This window comes from Megalobrama amblycephala, linkage group LG4, assembly GCF_018812025.1.
Source record: "Megalobrama amblycephala isolate DHTTF-2021 linkage group LG4, ASM1881202v1, whole genome shotgun sequence".
NCBI lineage: Eukaryota > Metazoa > Chordata > Actinopteri > Cypriniformes > Xenocyprididae > Megalobrama > Megalobrama amblycephala.
The window spans coordinates 1,490,262-1,512,400 of NC_063047.1; the positions used below are offsets into that span (position 1 = coordinate 1,490,262).

General features: G+C 33.9%; 2 protein-coding genes across 2 annotated transcripts in view; one reads left to right on the plus strand and one right to left on the minus strand.

Annotated features, from left to right (window-relative positions):
• Nucleotides 1-455: 455 nt before the first annotated feature.
• On the minus strand, nt 456-21,934 carry ciz1a (cdkn1a interacting zinc finger protein 1a). Its single transcript, XM_048186515.1, is given in 17 exon segments — nt 456-1,211; nt 2,674-2,795; nt 3,428-3,506; nt 3,666-3,779; nt 4,014-4,127; nt 5,716-5,809; nt 6,444-6,574; nt 7,546-7,740; nt 9,541-9,617; nt 9,799-9,863; nt 10,048-10,138; nt 10,334-10,433; nt 10,570-10,733; nt 15,636-15,750; nt 15,752-15,761; nt 18,215-18,436; nt 21,861-21,934. Coding segments are annotated over 17 exon segments (2,151 nt in total). The 3' UTR covers nt 456-827.
• dnm1a (dynamin 1a) overlaps nt 21,710-22,139 on the plus strand; it is an 89,638-nt gene continuing 89,208 nt past the window's right edge. The window contains 1 exon segment of the mRNA XM_048186730.1: nt 21,710-22,093. Coding sequence (XP_048042687.1) covers nt 21,933-22,093 — 161 coding nt within the window. The 5' untranslated portion in view covers nt 21,710-21,932.

Genomic DNA, 22,139 nt, shown 5'->3' on the forward strand with positions numbered 1-22,139 from the left:
GATTCATTGATGAATAAAAGGTTAAAAAGAACAGCATTTATTCAAAATATAAATCTTTTCTAAAAATATAAATCTTTTACTATCACTTTTGATCAATTTAACACATCCGTGCTGAATAAAAATATTAATTTCTTTCAAAAAAAAAAAAAAAAAAAATTACTGACCCAAACTTTTGAACGGTAGTGTATATATTTTACAAAAGATTTCTATTTAAATAAATGCTGATATTTTTAAACTTTTTATTCATCAATGAATCCTAAAAAAGTATCACATTATAAAATAATATTACGCAGCACAACTGTTTCCAACATTGATAATAAATGATTTCTGAAGGATCATGTGACTCTGAAGACTGAAGAAATGATGCTGAAAATTCAGAAATAAATTATATTTTAAAGTATATTCAAATAGAAAACCATAATTTTAAATTGTAATAATATTTCACAATATTATTGTATTTATTATTAAATAAATGCAGCCTTAATGAGCGTAAGAGACTTTGTTCAAAAACATTAAAAATAGTAATGTTTCCAAACTTTTGACCGGTAGTGTGTGTATATTTGTTTTGGTCTGAGAAATGACCTGGACATGATCATGGGTCGGTGAGATTCACCCTTCAGCCGAAGCACGAATCGTTCAGTAATGGCGTCTTGAGGTTCTTGCGCTCAATGAAAACAGCTACTGTACAAACAGGGTTAGAGGCTTGTAATTGTGGCACAAACCCTTCTGAACTGCAGGAAAGACACATACTGTCTACGGCGGGGTGGTTTCACTACGGTCCTCTGGGCCTGATAAAGTTCTCGGTCTCTCAGGATAGACATCAGCCCTCAGCGTCGTCTTCCTCCTCTTCCTCGTCTCTTAGCAGGAGTCCTGCCTCGGCCCCGGACGCCCTTCCCCTCGGGAGCGTCCTCTTCCTCCGGCTCTCCCGCGACGGCCTCTTCCTGTGGGAGCGTCACACTCCCAAGGTCGTCGTCCTGTCCGCTGCTGCTGGTGTTCTGGACGATGGAGCTGCTGCTCAGTCTGCTGATGCTGATGGTGGGAAGTGAGGTACTGCTGCTGGACGGTGAGGTTTGGAGGGCTGGTTTGGGGGTGAGAGACACGGATGAGGTAAACGGAGATCCTCCCTCGGAGGTTTCATCTGGACTGATGTGGTCTGCTGGATCTCCTGAGGTTGAACCAGAGTCTTCATGCTTCCTTAAGGCTTTATAACGCTGAATGACGACAAATAAACATGATAAACGACGGCTGCAAGTGGAACATGACTAACAAAAATACTGATGCGTTTCTAAAGCACTTTAACCCTTATAGGGTCTTTTTAGACCTCAAACGACATTTGCTAAAATAATAAAAAAAAAGTTCTTTGTCCAAATGACATGAAACTTTGTACAGTGGTTAACACTTTAAAGATCTACAAATAAAGAAAATTGGAGTCATATCTTGTTTTTATGTTAGTGTAGAAAAAAAGTCACACTCAGAGTCTTTGGGGTCTCCAGAGACCCCAGGCAACAAAATGTAATTTTTTAACAAAATACTTGTTTTTTAAAAAACAAATGTAATTTTACTCTGTTTATTAATGTTTTTACTTCATATTTGTGCAGTTTTTGGAGGATTTATCATATCTTTTAAATTTATATAAATAAATAAATATTTTTTTAAATAGGTTTTTATACAAAACAGCTTTTTATGTAAAATTCACTTTATAAAAGACCCACATTTCTAACTTTCATTCATGGGGATAACATGGATAATTTGACATGGTTTAGTGTGAGATTTTTGCCCATCTTTTGGAAAATGCAGTTTTAAAAGTGAAAAATTATCACTTTATCCAGTAGATGGCAGCAGAGCTCCACTATTTGCTGTTTGACTGACTGAAAGACTCTTTTCACAAGTGTTTTCAGCTGGATTCATATCTAAATATTATGAAATCACAATTACAACAAAAAATACTTTTTGTCAAAGTTTAACATTTTTTGACATTTCAAAAAAGTTGATTTTGAGGATGAATTTTGTCCATTTTCTAAGCGGGTTCTCATCATAATGTAACAATATTGAAAAACTGAATTTTTTCATTACAAAAAACACTAAACTTTAACAAAAAGTAGCTTTTATTGTCATAATTGTGATTTCATAATATTTAGATATGAATCTAACTGAAAAACACTTGTGAAAAGAGTCTTTCAGTCAGTCAAACAGCAAATAGTGGAGCTCTGCTGCCATCTACTGGATAAAGTGATCATTTTTTACTTTTAAAACTACATTTTCCAAAAGATGGGCAAAAATCTCACACTAAACCATGTCAAATTATCCATGTTATCCCCATGAATGAAAGTTACAAATGTGGGTCTTTTATAAAGTGAATTTTACATAAAAAGCTGTTTTTGCATAAAAACCTATTTTTTAATTTATTTATAAAAATTCAAAAGATATGATAAATCCTCCAAAAACTGTACAAATATGAAGTAAAAACATTAATAAACAGTAAAATTACATTTGTTTAAAAAAAACAAAACAATTATTTTGTTACAAAATTACATTTTGTTGCCTGGTGTCTGTGGAGACCCCAAAGACCCTGAGTGTACTTCCCAAACGAAGACCGCACAAGAGTTAAAATAAATGATATAACAGAATAAAGTATTATTATTATCAACATGAAACACTATTCACAAATCATACCTTCAGGTTCTCGAAGTGTTTGGGCGTCTTGCAGTGCGTGTGTCGAGCCGAGGACTCAAAGTGATAGAACTGATTGCAGAGTCGACAGAGAAACCCAGCGACAGGCACCACAAAACTAGAGCCTGGGACACAACATGATATTTATAATGCCACATATTAAAATTAAAGATGTCGTCAACATTAGAGTTCTGAATAAAAAGACAACACTGAAAGGAGGAGACAATTTAACCCCTAAAATCATTGCCATTACAAATGTAAATACATATATTTATATTGGATCATGATTAAAATGCAGTTGTTGCCTGTAATTTCAGATATTTTTGTTTAATGCCAGTTTGGCAAGTAAACAACTAACAAATAAAGTGGATGTGAGCGTCGCGTCAAAAGCGAACTGAAGGCATTATAATCAGTGGAGGCAAATATCAGCCGTCAAGTGACTGAACATCAGTAGGCGGGGCCTATTGTGTGATAATGGTCGATGTCTTACTCTGGAGGCGGACATATGCAAATGTATTTGCCCGACATCACAGATCCCGCTATATCCAAATGAGCCAGTTTTGGAGCTTGATTAAAGAAATGCTTAGTTTATATTGAGAAATTTAAAACTTTAAGGATGTTTTAATGGTTCAAAGACCTCTAATATGTCAAACAATCAAGGAAAATTGATTTCTCATGTCATGACCCCTTTAAGAACACTGTATCGTGTTTGTATATTGTGTAACATTTTATATTTCAGTGGCTAATTATTACCCACCATACACTGTGTCTGAGTCAAACTCCTCGTCTTCAGTCAGATCTTCTAGTGTGACCTCCATCTGCGCAGCCAGACCCTCCTGAAAGACACGTCACATTTAATTAGTCAGCTGATCACAGAAAAAAACTCCACAGGAAGTGTTGAAGTCAACGGCTGGTCCTTGTTGTAATTAACACAGGCAGATTACGTTTACCCATCATCCATCGACCTCAAACATGGCTTATGAGTAGTAGCTTACCTTCCCGTTTTCCTCTTCCTCCCTCTCGTCATCACTGCAATCACCGTCCTCTTCACCCAGTAACATGGCGGCGTTCAGCTGATCCGCGCCGCCTTTACCCGACTCCTTCCACAGCTGCAGATTAAAGAAATGTTGCAGGTTCAACAGAGTTAGTTTCATCATATTCATGACAACACAAGAGTAAGTCAAATTTAAAATTCTTTTGTGACCAATTCCACATCTCGTATTTATAGTCTGGTCATTTCTATTATTTACATTCCTCCCCAACACTTTTGAAGAGTGAAAGTTCAGTTTCGCTTCACCGTACTGATACAAATAAGCCTCATTAGAAGCGTATCTGATCATCACCTGCTCGACCCGCTGCTTGTGCTCCGTCGACTGCATGTGCTCCACAAACTCTCTGGCTGTCCTGAAGTGCATCTTACAGACGGTACAGCTGGTGCTGGACGAGTGACTGCAGCGCTGCGCGCACACACACACACACACACACACACACACACAGGAGGATTTATTTACATCAGGTTACGGCTAAATGCATGCAAACAGAAATGGTCACTAGTCGAGTGACTGCATGAAGGGATGTTATTGTTGACAAAAACGAATCCCTGGTTTCACAGACAAGACTTAAATCTAGTCCCAGACTAAAATGCATGTTTGAGTTGTTTTAACTGAAAGCAAATGCACACTAGTATATCAAGATGCACACTAGTAATGTTTTTTCTAAGGCATGTTTATAAAAGATACTTAAATGTATGTAATCCTAATCCCGGCTTAATCTAAGACCTGTCTGTGAAACCAGGCCTAAAACTATTAAAAACATTTCTGTTAACTGAAATGAAGCTCAAATAAAATATAAATATAAACTAAATAAAAATTAGAAATGTTGCCTTGGCAATAAACCGAAGAGCTAAAAATATTAACTGGAAATAAATAAACTAAAACTAAACTGAAATAAAAATAAATTAAACCTAAATAGCAATATTTAAAGGAAGAAAAACTAATAAACGATAAAAGGATATAATGAAATGATTAAAAAAATACAAAAAATAAAATAAATATTAGTTGAAAACTAAAAATATATAAATAAAATGTAACAAATATTAATTGAAAATTTTAAAATAAACAAAATTAGAAATGTTGCCTTAGCAATAAACTGAAATAAGTTTGAGTTTAAGTACTAAAATTGTGCTGGAAATAAATAAAAATGAAAACTAAACAAATAAAAAATAAATTAAACCTAAATAGCAATATTTAAAAATTATTTATTAAAAAAAGTAATAAAATGGCAAAAGCACATGACAAATTGACTAAAAATTAAAACTAAAAAATTAAGAAACTAAAAATAAAAATAAAAATAAAATATAAATATTAGTTGAAAAACCTAAACTAAAATTAAGCACTAAAATTATTAATTGGAAATAAATAAAACTGAATAACTGAAACTAAAAATAAATTAAACCTAAATAGTAATAAAAAAATAAAAAATAAAATAACAAAAGCACATAATGAAATGACAAAAAAATAACATGAAAACTAAAAATATAAAAATAAAATAAAATATAAATATTAGCTGAAAAACCTAAAGCTAAGAGAAAATTAGAAGTGTTGCCTTGGCAATAAACTGAAATAAGCTTAAGTTGAAGCACTAAAAGTATTAACTGGAAATAAATAAAAAAATCAAAACTTAAAATAAATAAAATAAATAAATTAATATTATATATATATATATATATATATATATATATATATATATATATATATATACACACACACTTCTAATTTCTAATTATATATTATATATATATATATATATATATATATATATATATATATATATATATATATATATATATATATATATATATATATATATATATATATATATATATATATATATAAAAAAAAAAACAAGTAATAAAATGACAAAAAGCACATAATGAAATTACTAAAAATGAAACTAAAATTAAACAAAATATAAAAGTTCAATTCGAAACATTAATAAATCTATAATCAACTAAAACAGCTGAGTGCATGAGGTCTGCTGGTTCACCTTGTGCTCTCTGGTTCTGCGATGGTCCATGACGTTGCTGGTGAAGTGAGTCTGGCAGGTGGAGCACCATCTCTGCAGGCCTGGTCTCTTCTCACTGGAGGGTCACAGACAGGTCAGGCAACATGAAGCATAAAAACAGAGATAACAGGTTTAGAGCTGTGAAAATTAATCGCCGCATCACTGACTACATTTACATGTGCTCCAATAATCAGAGTAAGATGTTCACATGGCACAAGCAAACCTCTTCACTCCCGTTTACGTTATTTAGTATTATTTTTACCGCCATTATTCTCAATGCACAGCACAGATGTCTTGTCACAGAGATTGTTTCTGTGTTTCTGATGTTTTCAACCATCAACCTACTTCATTATATTGTTGTCAACATGTAGCTTCTTCTGCAACCCAATAATGTGCTGCCTTCTTTACTGACGTTTATGAATCTGCACATGAAAATGTCACCCGTGTTCGTCACAAGCACAAACGCACTTCGCTCAGTGTCCCGTTTGATATAGAGATCAGCCTCATCTGCCCATATATGACAGATTTAATGTATATTTCAACTGATCCATTAAGAAACACACATTCAACATGCCGTCTATTTGTGTTCATTGATTTCAGCTCAAGTCAGGCATGATGTTACACCTTTATCAGTCCTCTGAGGCGGTTTATTTGTTCTCTAAGGTACAGATACCACTGTCAACACGTGCGCTGGCATCAGAAACTCTCACCCGTCTTTGCGAGCTCCTTGCAGGGACTCCTGGACTCGCGGCAGCAGCGTGACGAGACACGCGTTACTCATGTGCTGGATCTCCATCATCTTCTGCTGGTGCGTCAGTCCGTTCATATGGCTCTGGAAATTCTGCACACACAAGATTTCAACTTTCCATCACTCTGCATAATAATAATCGAGATATCTAAACATTCTTAAATCAAGATATATTTACTTGAGAAGCAAAATGACTGATGCCCTTTTTCAAAGTCTTATTATTTGAGTTTGGGCTCTACTAGAACAGGTTTTCATGCTTGAATGTTATAGTTCCTGTCTCTATGAAGCCCCTCCCTCTGAAAAGCACAATGTGCTCTGATTGGTCGGCTGGAGCAGTGTGTTGTGATTGGTGTTTGGGAAATGTTCCGCCCCTTAACGTAACCGCCAGTTTCAACACACTACTAACTAACTCAACCAGGCCCCGCCCCTTTATTCTGCGTATGAATTATTTAAATGAGGAACGTTGTGACTTTAAATCTCATTTAAAAATTGAAATACATCAAAATTAAGTGAGTTTATAATTAAAAGAAGAAAAATATCTATCAGTGGCGTCAGAAAAATAAACAATTCAAAAGGAAAACAAAATAATTTTTATGATCACAAATAGCAGATATTATTTGATAACATTAAAAAAAATTTCAGAAAACAAGACTTAATATCTCAATTCAAGTAAAGGTATCTTGACTTAAGAATGTTTCGATATGTTACTGCAAAACAAGACACAAATACTGAGGAAAAAAGTCATTAACTGCATTATCAAAAGCAACATGAATAAATAAAGTCTTACACCAATTATTTTCCCAAAGTGTGAGGTCATGTCAACACTTTCAGGTTTTTTTTAGCAGCAAAAGGTCATAAATTGTAAAAGGAATAACCATCTGACACACACAGATATCTTCCATCATCCAGATTTTGGGTATGTAAACACCTTCAGTGGTGATCTGCACGTCTATTTACTCAAAACTGGAGAAAATAATTCAAATCTTGGTTCTCTTATGTTGTTCTTATTGGAAGAATGAGCTGATTTTTTGATATTGTCATGAATTAATCTTCATTATACATACTTGCTGGTTATGGCAAGTGATGTTGCAAATATAGCAGAAGAACTTGCTGGAGGTCTCTGGTCCTCCATCTTTGACCTCCTCGTGACCGCTGGTCTCCTTGATCTCAGGGACTGAATCGGAGATTGTGGCATCGTCTGGACTGTCACTGATCTGCTGCTCCGTGTCTTTATCTGGAGCTTCTGTATGATCGACCTGCTGAAGAAAAAACAAACAAAAAGACATTTTTATATCATCTGTAGAAGATATGAGTGCTTCTTTCCTAGATATGACTACACACATCTGTTTCGTTACTAACTGAATCTGCTTTTTTGAACGAATCGATTGAGTGAATAATTCAATGACTCATTCATAAAGACAGTGATGTTTCTGAATGAATCGGCCATTTTTAACAAATAGGATAATTGACATTTTCACTCTTTATTCAAATATTATTAATTTTATATGCATATTGTGTAGTTGTGCTTGGACTCAAGTGTTTTATTTGTGATGATTACCCAATGAAACATGCCAAATTGTGGGAGCATAATTTTCATCCATACTGTCATACAAAGAAATTATGAACACATGCATATATAGCACATTTTTTCGAGTGTACGCTTTCACTGCGTGATTTAGTCTATTAAAATGCCTTTAGAATGCCCCCAGAATTCAAGAGAAGGGGAAAAAAATTACCCTGAATATCTTTCATATTTATTTAAATTAATATAGTTAACAAATATTAAACAAAGAGCGCCGCTTTTCTCCAATATCAGCATGATTACAAATGTGATATTGATTTTATTCAGCATACAGTTAAATAAACAAGAACCTAATATCAAGTGACTTACATTTCAGACACAAAATCGCCTGTTTCGCTCTATTTCGCCTACGAAAATAGTTCTAAAGTCCACATCATTGTTTTGCGTCTCTGAGCAACACTTCCTGAATGAATCAGCCGTTTGAATGAATCGGTTGAATCTCAATGACTCGCTCATTAACAGTGATTCGCTGCCACCTAGTGACAGGTTTAATTTCACGTTTAAAGTGTCTTTTCATTTTTAAAATAATTATTTAAACAGTATTTAACATCATTATTTACGCATCTATAACTGCTTTTGGACTGATATACTTTAATAAAGTTTAATCTATAGTTATATAGCTATACATTAGATTACAATTTCTGTACCTGAAAATCTCCTGTTTAAACCTACTTGAAAAACTTGAAAAGCAGAGTTTATTTCATTTATATGTTTGTTCTGTTTTATTTATTTTTGCTATTACTCATAATTTGCTTATTTGTTCCTATTTTATTACTTACTGTTTCATCTAACAATATTTAAAATTTAAGTGAGTTAATCTAGTAGCTTTTGGTGTCATAACCCTATTTATTAAGGTATCAAAAACCACAAAAACAATAACTAGGTTTATTTTATAGGCCAATTTTCTTTTCTTTTACTTTATTAATTTTTTGTTGTGGGGCAAGTGAACATTTGGCGCAAGTAAAACATTTTGGCAAGTAAAAATTTTAAAATCCTTAGCGTTGAGCCCTGATATCCCAAATATTATATAATAATTTTTTATTGATTTATATTTCAATACTCATGTCAAAATTTTATATTTAAAATATTAATCTTCTTGCATTATTTATTCATTTGTTACTGCACAGTAAATGCATTTGCCATCTCTGAGCTGCATTAAATGCCACTGCAGATGCAGTTTTTGTGCCAATTCTGCAGTTCAAAGACGGATTTGTTTTCATTTGACCACTAACAACCCTAAATTGTCTTAATAATTCCAACTACATTTGATTTCATGTAAGAATTTGACAAAAAAAAAAAATTGCCCTTACAAGGTTAAAATAAAATAATAACAATAATTCAAATGACTAACTTTAACTATTAGGAGCTGTAATAAAGATGTTTAACACCAAACATTTATATCCACATAGAGACACAGCTTTATTATAATTATCTCTATGGAAAGCACACAGGATCACACAGAGATGATGGGACGAACCTTGGCCACTTGACTCTGTTCATCGGCTTCAGCAGCGAGCGGCCCGTCCACGCTGCCTCCCTCCTGCAGTGTGCAGTCTGAAACAACATCCACAGCATGAGGATCTCACACACATAATCAGAAGTTTATCCTTCTAGAAAAGTATTTCCACCTCAAAAGCACAACATGGGACAGGAGAAAATGCTGATGATAAACATAAAACCCAGAATGCCCCTCAAAACAGTTATGATGATCAGTTACAGGTGACATCCTCCCTACCTCCAGGATCCGGGCTCTTGTATTCAGTGTTTTGAGCTGATTCTGTCTCCACAGGCTCTTCTGACCTGGACCACAACAGAAACCACATGATAAAATCACTTGGTTGTTTAAATGCAACAACGATTCAGATCAACCTGTGTGATCTTATACTCGTGATGAAGGATTAAGACGTCAAACTTTGGTGCACTTGTCTCAATAAGACAAGAAATGTATTTGTAAACTAAAGTTTGATTTTATGACTTCACTGACTCGTCAGTTTTGTGTTTTTTGGCCGCCGGTTCATCGGGCTGCTCTGAAGACTCCTGACATCCCGGATCGGCCACAGCGGCGGCTTCATCTGCTGTTCAAATCAAAGCACAAATCACAGACTGATTCTAATACAAATGTTCATATTTTTAAAGGAAATCGTCATGTTTTATTTTTCAGGACTTGATGAATAGAAAGTTTAACACCTCTGGTCCTCTTTGGTCAAAAATGAACAAAAAATGTAACAGTTAAGAGAGCTGGTAACAATATATTTGACCTCCAAAAATACCTCTGCTACTGCTGCTGCTGGCTTCTGATTGGCTGTCGCCGCTCCCCGCTGATTTCTGCTCAATTTCCCTCTTCCTTTCTGGCTGACGTGCCTGAAACTCCTGTGTATGTTCAGACAGTGACAGATTTACCAAATATAGCATGATTTAACAAATACATAATTTATCTGTTATGAAATTTATGTATGTCAGTTCAGTCACACAATTAATCATCATCGTGCAGCACTAACACACTTACATTGCTGAAGTAGCGCGCGTGTGGAGTGAAATGTCGCGGGAATCCCATGTGTGGAGTTTTGATGGCCACTCCCATTGGAACGGGCCCCAGGAGAGACGCTCTGGATCCGGGAGTGAAGAACTGAGGAAACTGCTGCCCACCCATAGCAAAGCCACGCATACCACCTGCTTCAGACAGGAGAGAAATAAACACGCCACATGAACAACACCAGGACACAGACAGGACAAACAAACATCACGGGATGAAATGAGTGGAACTCATGAAACATATGACAAAAATTAGGATTAATTGATTTGTTATGATTGGGAAAAGTGTCCCAATCAACCTGAATTCACACGTATGTCTTTTATTGTATTAGAGTAATGAGAATCACTACAGAGAATAATAGAGTGCATTAGTACCCGCTCCCTTTTTTAGCGGCGCTGGATCCAGAAGTATTTTTTATATTCATTTTTCCCATAGGGATTTTAAAAAAAGTCTTTGTTAAAGAGTTATAAGCCATGAACTAAACCAACCAGCTACGAGGAGAATCACAACACTACAAACTTTGATTTGAAGCAAAAATGTTTTTGAAAACACAAAAGAACAAAAGAACTACAATCCCATGAAGCATTGCGAACAGCATAATAGAATTAAAAACGATGGAGAAATATAATACTACTCATTTACAAATGTCGAATACATGTAGACAAACAATATATTTTAAGATTATTACAAACATTTTGGTGTGTTTAGTTTTTTTCGACACTCTGATTGGTGGAATTTCTGTACAGCATCATGGGTAATGTAGTTTTTCACCAGGAATTTTGCAGTTAAATGCTGTTATGTAAAAAATAAGATGAAATAATGATGGCTTGAAACTAAAAATTAGCCCAAAAAAAAAATAAAAATACTGTGACCTTAACAGCTTTAGTGAGTGGAAAGAACTACAATCCCATGAAGCATTGCGAACAGCATAATAGAATTAAAAATGATGGAGAAATATATTCAACATTTGTAAATGAGTAGTATTATATGTAAAAAAAAATATATATATTTTAAGATTATTACAAAAATCTTGGTGTGTTTAGCTTTTTTCGACTCTCTGATTGGTGGAATTTCTGTACAGCATCATGGGTAATGTAGTTTTTCACCAGGAATTCTGCAGTTAAATGCTGTTATGTAAAAAATAAGCTGAAATAATGAGGGCTTGAAACTAAAAATTAGACAAAAGTACAATAATGTGACCTTAACAGCTTTAGTGAGGGGAAAGAACTACAATCCCATGAAGCATTGCGAACAGCATAACAGAATTAAAAACGATGGAGAAATATAATACTACCCATTTACAATTGTCGATTATATATAAAAAACAATATATTTTAAGATTATTACAAAAAAATGGTGTGTTTAGCTTTTTTCAACACTCTGATTGGTAGAATTTCTGTACAGCATCATGGGTAATGTAGTTTTTCACCAGGAATTTTGCAGTCAAATGCTGTTATTTTAAAAATAAGATGAAATAATGATGGCTTGAAACTAAAAATTAGACAAAAAAAAAAATTAAAAATACTGTGACCTTAACAGCTTTAGTGAGTGGAAAGAACTACAATCCCATGAAGCATTGCGAACAGCATAATAGAATTAAAAACGATGGAGAAATATAATACTACCCATTTACAATTGTCGACTATATATATAAAAAACAATATATTTTAAGATTATTACAAAAAAATTGGTGTGTTTAGCTTTTTTCGACACTCTGATTGGTGGAATTTCTGTACAGTATCATGGGTAATGTAGTTTTTCACCAGGAATTTTGCAGTCAAATGCTGTTATTTTAAAAATAAGCTGAAATAATGATGGCTTGAAACTAAAAATTAGACAAAAAATAAATAAAAATACTGTGACCTTAACAGCTTTAGTGAGGGTGAAGGGGTGGATTCTGGAATCCACTGCCGCTTCAATATATATCTTTTAAGTTATTAATCAACATTTATATTTCTGTTAAAATATTTGAATGACTTCTTCAATGTATGTTAAAGCGTCTATTTTCCTCTGTACCTCTCACTAAGAGAAAAGAACATGTTATCAGTATGTTTTGGGGAAAGTTTGCTGCTCAGAGCAGAGCTCAGATCAACTTCAGCCTTGAAGAAGCTGTGAATCATGTGTATCTGTGTATGTGTGCTAAGAGTTTTGTGCAGGTCCCTTTGTACTGGACAACTGGCATTCTGCTTGAGACCAGCAGAAGCCACATCATGACCCCAAAAGGACATACGGTACCTAAATCCAGGGTCCCCCTCGTCATCACCGCGACGAAGGGAGATATGCTTCTTACTATCTGTCCATGTGTGGAAAATTTCTAATCTTGTCTATTTTTCTTAGCCAATCAGAATCATTCAACCTGAAGTAATGACGTAGTTAGTTGATTCTGTTAGAGTATAATTGTTGTGGAAATGTGAATGTACGCAGAGCGGCCTACGAACTCCTTGTGAGACATGAAGCTGGCTTCTGCTGATGAAACTACAAACTATTCTTCATTAAATTTTTCTTTAATTTATTATTTTTTTTAAACTTTGACTCCGGGTCTTTATTCAACATATCTGGTAACAAGGGTCCCTAACAAGGGGAAAGAACTACAATCCCATGAAGCATTGCGAACAGCATAATAGAATTAAAAATGATGGAGAAATATATTCAACATTTGTAAATGAGTAGTATTATATGTAGAAAAAAATATATATTTTAAGATTATTACAAAAATCTTGGTGTGTTTAGCTTTTTTCGACTCTGATTGGTGGAATTTCTGTACAGCATCATGGGTAATGTAGTTTTTCACCAGGAATTCTGCAGTTAAATGCTGTTATGTAAAAAATAAGATGAAATAATGAGGGCTTGAAAAAAAAATTAGACAAAAGTACAATAATGTGACCTTAACAGCTTTAGTGAGGGGAAAGAACTACAATCCCATGAAGCATTGCGAACAGCATAACAGAATTAAAAACGATGGAGAAATATAATACTACCCATTTACAATTGTCGATTATATATAAAAAACAATATATTTTAAGATTATTACAAAAAAAATGGTGTGTTTATCTTTTTTCGACACTGATTGGTAGAATTTCTGTACAGCATCATGGGTAATGTATTTTTTCCACCAGGAATTTTGCAGTCAAATGCTGTTATTTTAAAAATAAGATGAAATAATGATGGCTTGAAACTAAAAATTAGACAAAAAAAAAATTAAAAATACTGTGACCTTAACAGCTTTAGTGAGTGGAAAGAACTACAATCCCATGAAGCATTGCGAACAGCATAATAGAATTAAAAATGATGGAGAAATATATTCAACATTTGTAAATGAGTAGTATTATATGTAGAAAAAAATTTTTTTTAAGATTATTACAAAAATCTTGGTGTTTAGCTTTTTTCGACACTCTGATTGGTGGAATTTCTGTACAGCATCATGGGTAATGTAGTTTTTCACCAGGAATTCTGCAGTTAACTGCTGTTATGTAAAAAATAAGCTGAAATAATGAGGGCTTGAAACAAAAAATTAGACAAAAGTACAATAATGTGACCTTAACAGCTTTAGTGAGGGGAAAGAACTACAATCCCATGAAGCATTGCGAACAGCATAACAGAATTAAAAACAATGGAGAAATATAATACTACCCATTTACAATTGTCGATTATATATATAAAAAACTATATATTTTAAGATTATTACAAAAAAAATTGTTGTGTTTAGCTTTTTCTGACACTCTGATTGGTGGAATTTCTGTACAGCATCATGGGTAATGTAGTTTTTCACCAGGAATTCTGCAGTTAAATGCTGTTATGTAAAAAGTAAGATTAAATAATGAGGGCTTGAAACAAAAAATTAGACAAAAAAAAATAAATAAATAATGTGACCTTAACAGCTTTAGTGAGGTGAAAGAACTACAATCCCATGAAGCATTGCGAACAGCATAATAGAAATAAAAATGATGGAGAAATATACTACCCATTTACAATTGTCGATTATATATAAAAAAATATATATTTTAATATTATTACAAAAATCTTGGTGTGTTTAGCCTTTTTAGACACTCTGATTGGTGGAATTTCTGTACAGCATCATGGGTAATGTAGTTTTTCACCAGGAATTCTGCAGTTAAATGCTGTTATGTAAAAAATAAGCTGAAATAATGAGGGCTTGAAAAAAAAAATTAGACAAAAGTACAATAATGTGACCTTAACAACTTTAGTTAGGGGAAAGAACTACAATCCCATGAAGCATTGCGAACAGCATAACAGAATTAAAAACGATGGAGAAATATAATACTACCCATTTACAATTGTCGATTATATATAAAAAACAATATATTTTAAGATTATTACAAAAATCTTGGTGTGTTTAGCTTTTTTCGACACTCTGATTGGTGGAATTTCTGTACAGCATCATGGGTAATGTAGTTTTTCCACCAGGAATTCTGCAGTTAAGCGTTATAATGTAGGCTGACGTCTTCAACAGAAGCAAATACTCTCGATTAACAACCTCGTAGCTCACAATAGGTCTGTCTTTACAGGTTTATAAGTTCAATCATTCAAAATCAGTTTCCTTATTGAAAAAATGAATAGCGTTAAAAGTAAATTTAAATATTAAATTTAAAAGTAAAATGTCCGAATGCCTTACAGAAATGAGAATTTTAGGGAAAATGTTTTTCAACTGTCATGAAAATAATGTGGTCTTAATAATAATCTTAAAAAGAGGCTTTATTTTAGAGTAAAACTTCATCATTATAATTAAAAATAAGTAATCAAAGGAATATTATGCGAAAAGAAAAAGATAAATCGTGTATAGCGTCCGTGAGCTTCCATATGTGCGGCTATGAACTTGAAATCTCCAGTAATTTACACACATTTCTCACAGCTTCACTTTCATTCTCAATTTTCTTCCCTGTCAGTGCAGAAGTCCACGTCCGTGAATGCGTGCAGTTTAGGAGGAACGCCGGTCTCTGCGGGTTTTAAGTGACTACACGCACCTTAATATAGTGCTTGCTATATTAGGATGACATGACAAAACATGTGCCTCGGTTTACCCTGCATCTGTTGCATGAGCAGAGCCCCTTGCAGCATGGGATTGGGTGCGATGATGGTCTGAGTGGCTGAGCAGAGGTTGACCATGCGGGCAGATGGAGGTGCTGGAGCAGGAACCGGCCATAGGCCTGTTTAATGACAACACAAACACAAGACATAAACTCATGCATTTTTCTTAGGTCACACTAGACATTAATTTCACAACATAAGACGTACCATAAAACACTAATGTACAAAACTGAGTATTATAAAAAATTATAAAAATTAAATTATTTCAAAAAAAAAACAAAAAAATCACAAATGTTAAGCGAGTCGGAGTGAACTGCGGTGCTAATAGAGTCTCATGAACGTGCAGTCAAGCACAGAAGACCATTTTGTTAAATAATGCATTAAATTTCAGTTTATTTTTTCAGCAAACCCTATCATAAACCCCCAGAACACTTGGAATATACGACACGCATCACATGGGATTATTCTGTGATGCTTTTGCATCTTTTTTAAAAGGGTTCATGAATTAAGCTTTCAATATATAAGAGGTCATCATACTATAAGAATATCCTGTCAGTTTCAGAACTGAAAACTTTCTGTTCGTCCAATAAAAGCTTTTATTGACACCAGACCCAGAGAACGACTGATCCTGGAATGTGTCTATAGACAGGTGAAACTCCACCTCCGCAGAAGAAATCAACGCCTACTTCATCATTGCATCGTTAGCCCCGCCCACTGGTGTGTTAGTGAGATGAGGAGGAGAGAAGAGCGATACAGGACGCAAATGATGTTAGGAATATGGATATTTATTTTCAACAATGTGAATGTCTCAGTTGAGCTTTATTTATTATGTATTCGGTACATTTCACTGTGGATTCTTTGGTAAATCAATCGCATTTCGGCGCAGACTTTTACGATATGGACTCGACAGTAATGCAACAACATGTCAGTAACTGTGTTCATTCTAATGCCTGATCTGATATTAATGATTCATGTACAGTCAGATGATCTTTGTCTGTGTGTCAGTAAATCAAAACAGTGACTAAACGCTCAAATTCACCTTGTTTCTCTTAGTAGGATGAAAATAATCTGTTATTTAAACGGTGATTAAATTATATATAGAACGCTCCCTTTACATTCGCTGGAGCTGTCAATCAAACAGCACTTTAGTTTATCAGTGTCTGAGTTCTGTACTCGGGCCAAAACTCCCACTTTATTCAACAAATCTCTTAGTTATATCGCGTTTGCACTTTTAGTTATGATGAAAGCATTTGTTAGTGTGCAGAAATTGACAAGATCACTGTTTTCATGCACTCAACAACATGTCTGTGATCGACTACAATGATCATCACTGCAACCTTTCATGCCACTATATGCATCTATATAGATCTATATGTAATGCTTTTCACGATTAGTTAACCTTGAGAGCTGTAATAGTAAAAACGAGAGTTAAACTTAGCTACTTCATACGCAAAGATTTTATCCAATCACAGCAGTGGGCGTTTACACTGAAGTCTCACAGAGACACGCCCCTTAAAACAGAGCGCTCAAATCAGAGGCTAAAATCAGGGTAGGAAAAATGCCTTTTATTTCTAAATTATAGCAATTTTGATCGACACAATTTTCACGATTCGATTCAATTACAATTTCGATGCGATTCGATATCTATTGTTTTGGATGTAGTATTTCAGTTTCAGTACATGGCAAATTTTCTAGAGGAAAAAATCAACTAATGCTGTAAACTACACATGAGAGTCAGCTGGTGCTACTATAATAATATTGAAGGTCAAATTAACTTATTTATACACAAACACTTAAATTACACTCAAAGTTTAGAATTATATAATCATATTTCTACTCCAATTCGTTTTTTTTTAATATAAACATTTAAATCACGGCTGATTTATTCAAACATGCATTAAATATTGAAGAATATTAATAAATATATAACGGTGCATAGCTATATTTATCAGAATGCTGCTCTCTAGAGTTCACTTTTCTAGCTGACTAATAAGTTTATGGTCACTGAATATGTTTTTCTGAGGTAAATGTGACGTCACGTGACATTGTTCACAAGCTGTTTTATTGACGTCTTTCCGAGGTTGAAACACTGATTGAGCGATTACACGACACATGATACGGATTTCAGTAAGTTGTACTGTATATTTTAACATACCTTCAGATGTTCATGCATGTTTATTTCGCTGTAACTGGTATTAAAGCGGAGGAGAGGATGATCACATGCTTCTCTTTAACTGAGGCGCTAAAGCGATCTGTCACGCCACATTAAACAGCGCCAAAACGGCTATTTATTTTTTGAATCTCATAATAAGATGGACGTCATTTGAAATCTGAGACTTTGCTTCATATCAAAAGTAACAAAGATTATTGCGATTTATTGGATGGGATGAGCTACATATTCTGCTCATTCATCAACTGGAAACAGACTAGACTAATCGATTCTTGGGATTTAAGAATCAATATCGGTTCATAAAAATGAGAATCAATTAAAATCGAGAAATCAATATTTTTTACCCAGCCCTACATGCATTCATGAAAAGTGTCAAGAAAGCAATCATGCTAAAACTCTCACCGTGCGGCCTGATGGTGGTGTGTGATGTGATGGGTGGGCTGAGGCTGCGGCGGTGGCGGTGGCGGAGGAGGCGGCGGTGGCGTCTGCTGCTGAAACAGCTGCTGTAGCTGACGCAGATGCTGCTGAAACTGCTGCTGCTGCTGGTGCTGATGAGGGTTGAACATCCTCCTGACGTCTGGTCGTCGATACGGTTCGCTCGGAGATTCACCACACCGCGTCAGCCTGGGGAAAACAAGAGATGAGTTACTCCATACAACCCTCTTCAGCAGACCCTCATTCCTATTTTCCCTAGATAAAATTATTATTTTGGCAATTGCAATTATGATTTGAGCTGTAATATTACATGATATGATCTGAACATCTCATATTGCATATTGAGTCTGTGGAGAAGTTCAGAGAAAAAAAATTAATAAATAAATATATTATAAGATTAAAATAAAAAGTACAAAAAAAGATTAAAATAAATAAGTGAATAAATGTGATTAAAATAAAAAAAATCTATTAAATAGATTAAATTAGATTAAAATAATTAAATAAAAATAAGATTAAAAATGGCCAGTTATTAATCAATTAAACAGATTAAATTAGATTAAAATAAATGAATACAGTAGGGATGTGCAACTATTAATCGTGATTAATCGTTTGCAAAATAAAAGTCTGTGTTTACATAATATGTGTGTGTTCTGTGTATAATTATGTATATATATATATATATATATATATATATATATATATATATATATATATATAAATAAATACAGACACATACATCTATATATTAAGAAAAAATTTAGATTTATATATAAAATATTTATATTTATGTAATATAAAATATATATTTATTTAAACATGCATATATTTCTTAAGTTTATATATGTCTGTGTATTTATATATACATAATTATTATACATAGAACACACACATTTATTACGTAAACACAGACTTTTATTTTGCAAATGATTAATCGCGATTAATCCCTAAAATACAGTGGTGATTAAAATTTAAAAAATATTATTAATAATAATGTAATATATTAAATAGATCAAATAAATTAAAATGAATATAAATTAGTTTTAAATTTAACAGTATATTACGATAGTGAGTAGAAAAAATATAATATAACTTAATAGAGGCGAATTTTGGATTTTTATTAATCATTTTTCGTTGTATAATTTGAGTGTTTATAAAGATAGATGCCTTTTAAATGTTCCTCACACGACGATGGTCATATTTAGGGATCTTTGGCTTCTACAAGACTGAAAAGCGAATGAGCTTCACAAACAATCAACACAAAACAACAACAGCTCGACTGACTGGCAGTGTCTCAAACCCTCGTTCCCTACATAGACAGCAGCATCTAGAGCAACCCTAGCGCACGCAGCAGCATTTTTGTGAATCAAATCATTGCAATTATACCTCAAGATGCTATCTAGATAGGTAACTCACCAGGGTTTAGGACACAGCCATAATCTTTATCTGTGTGCTATCTGCTAAAGCGCTAGCTGTCAGAAACACGACAACATCAGCGCACACCCACAAACCTCTCACACAATATTGATATTTTGAACCTTGGTGTCCGTTTATCTGCAGAATAAAAGCTACTCACCAACTTTGCTGCCGGGATTAGGAATTTAATAGAGGAGAAACGAGCGACAGCCTGTTGAAACTTCCTCTGTCACATTAGCGCCGTGCTAACACACTCTCACCGGTATCAGAGCGGCAGTGACGGCAGCGCGTCATACAGCGACCCCTGCAGGACTGGAGGAGAAGCGTGCAGCGCATGACAGTGAATCACCCGCACATACAGACGTCAGCAAGTCGTGTATTTATGTGAACTTTGCAGTCCCCTAAAATGATTTATATATATATATATATATATATATATATATATATATATATATATATATATATATATATATATATATATGTGTGTGTATAATATAAATATTCCATCAGGATTTGATTTATATTTAAAACAATAATGTTTAATGTTCTAATGTTAAATTATAGATTATAACTTTGAACTTTTTATTATCTCTTTACACTCAAAAAATAAAACGAAACAAATTTACACAGTAAAATACCATTTTTCCATTGAAACAATGATATACCATAAAAACAATGCATTCTGGGTAATGTTTGTCATTTTAAGAAAAGAGGCCTATAGGTTACTTTCTCGAAAGCGACAAATAATATCACCCGGAATGCATTGTAATTTATTGTAAAAACAATGCATTCTGGGTAATATTTGTTTTTTTTCGCGTTACTTTCTCGAAAACGACAAATAATATTACCCAGAATGCATTGTAATATTCAGAAGTAATATATTGTAAAAACAATGCATTCTGGGTAATATTTGTCGTTTTCACGTTACTTTCTCAAAAGCGACAAATAATATTACCCAGAATGCATTGTAATATATTGTAAAACAATGCATTCTGGGTAATATTTTTTTTCCGCATTACTTTCTCGAAAGCGACAAATAATATTACCCAGAATGCATTGTAATTTATTGTAAAAACAATGCATTCTGGGTAATATTTGTCATTTTAAGAAAAGAGGCCTATAGGTTACTTTCTCGAAAGGACAAATAATATTACCCAGAACATTGTAATTTATTTAAAAACAATCTCGAATTTGTTTTTTTTTCGCGTTACTTTCTCGAAAACGACAAATAATATTACCCAGAATGCATTGTAATTTATTGTAAAAACAATGCATTCTGGGTAATATTTTTTTCCCGCATTACTTTCACGAAAACGACAAATAATATTACCCAGAATGCATTGTAATATTCAGAAGTAATATATTGTAAAAACAATGCATTCTGGGTAATATTTGTCGTTTTCACGTTACTTTCTCGAAAACGTCAAATAATATTACCCTGAATGCATTGTAATATATTGTAAAAACAATGCATTCTGGGTAATATTTGACATTTTCGCATTACTTTCTCGAAAACGACAAATAATATTTCCCAGGATGAATGGTTTTTACGGTATATTACTATTTCAATGGAAAACGGTATTTTACTGTGTAAATTTGTTTAGTTTTTTTAGCTATTTTTTAGAGTGTACTTATTTTTTCTCATTTTTTCAAGAATGTTGAAAGGTTGCATTTGCATTTTTAGAAGTGTTATAATGAGTGACATTCTGCTTTGCACATTTCAGAAATCTTAAATGCATTTTGTATTATTTATTGTATATTTTGCACATTTTGTTTATTTTATTTTACCTGTTTACTGTATAAACTAAATTGGTTGATTTTATGTGTTCCTTTTTTATTTATTGGGTGCATGTGTTAAAAATACTTGCTTTTCTATTTTTACCTTATTCATTCGTTTATTTTTGTGTTCGGCCATTGTGTACTGGGGTATTAACATTTAAGGCTAATCCTTTTGTTCCTGATATTTGTTTTTTAAAGAACAATTCGACCTACCACAGGATTGGAATGACATGAAATTACTGTAACTTTGACAAGCGCGCCGACTAGTGAGAGAACGCGACGCTGCAGCGCGTGCCCGTGCGCGCGCGCTCTGAGAAAAGCAGCTCATCATCTCAGAAGGACTGCGGACAGAGACAGACGCACATAGAAACAGACAGAGAGAGAAAGAGAGACAGGTAGAAGCTTCAGAATAAATCAATGCCGAAATAAGACGTCCTGAAAGCGGGATCGCTGTTTATCCGGGGAGAGCTCGAGCAGGTGCCGGTCAGTCGCCATGGGGAACCGGGGGATGGAGGATCTGATTCCTCTGGTCAACCGAATGCAGGATGCGTTCTCCGCCATCGGACAGAACGCGAACCTGGACCTGCCGCAGATCGCGGTGGTGGGCGGACAGAGCGCCGGTAAAAGCTCCGTGCTCGAGAACTTCGTGGGGAAGTAAGTCATTCATTTAGTATAGATCAGATTAAATGCTCAATAATGA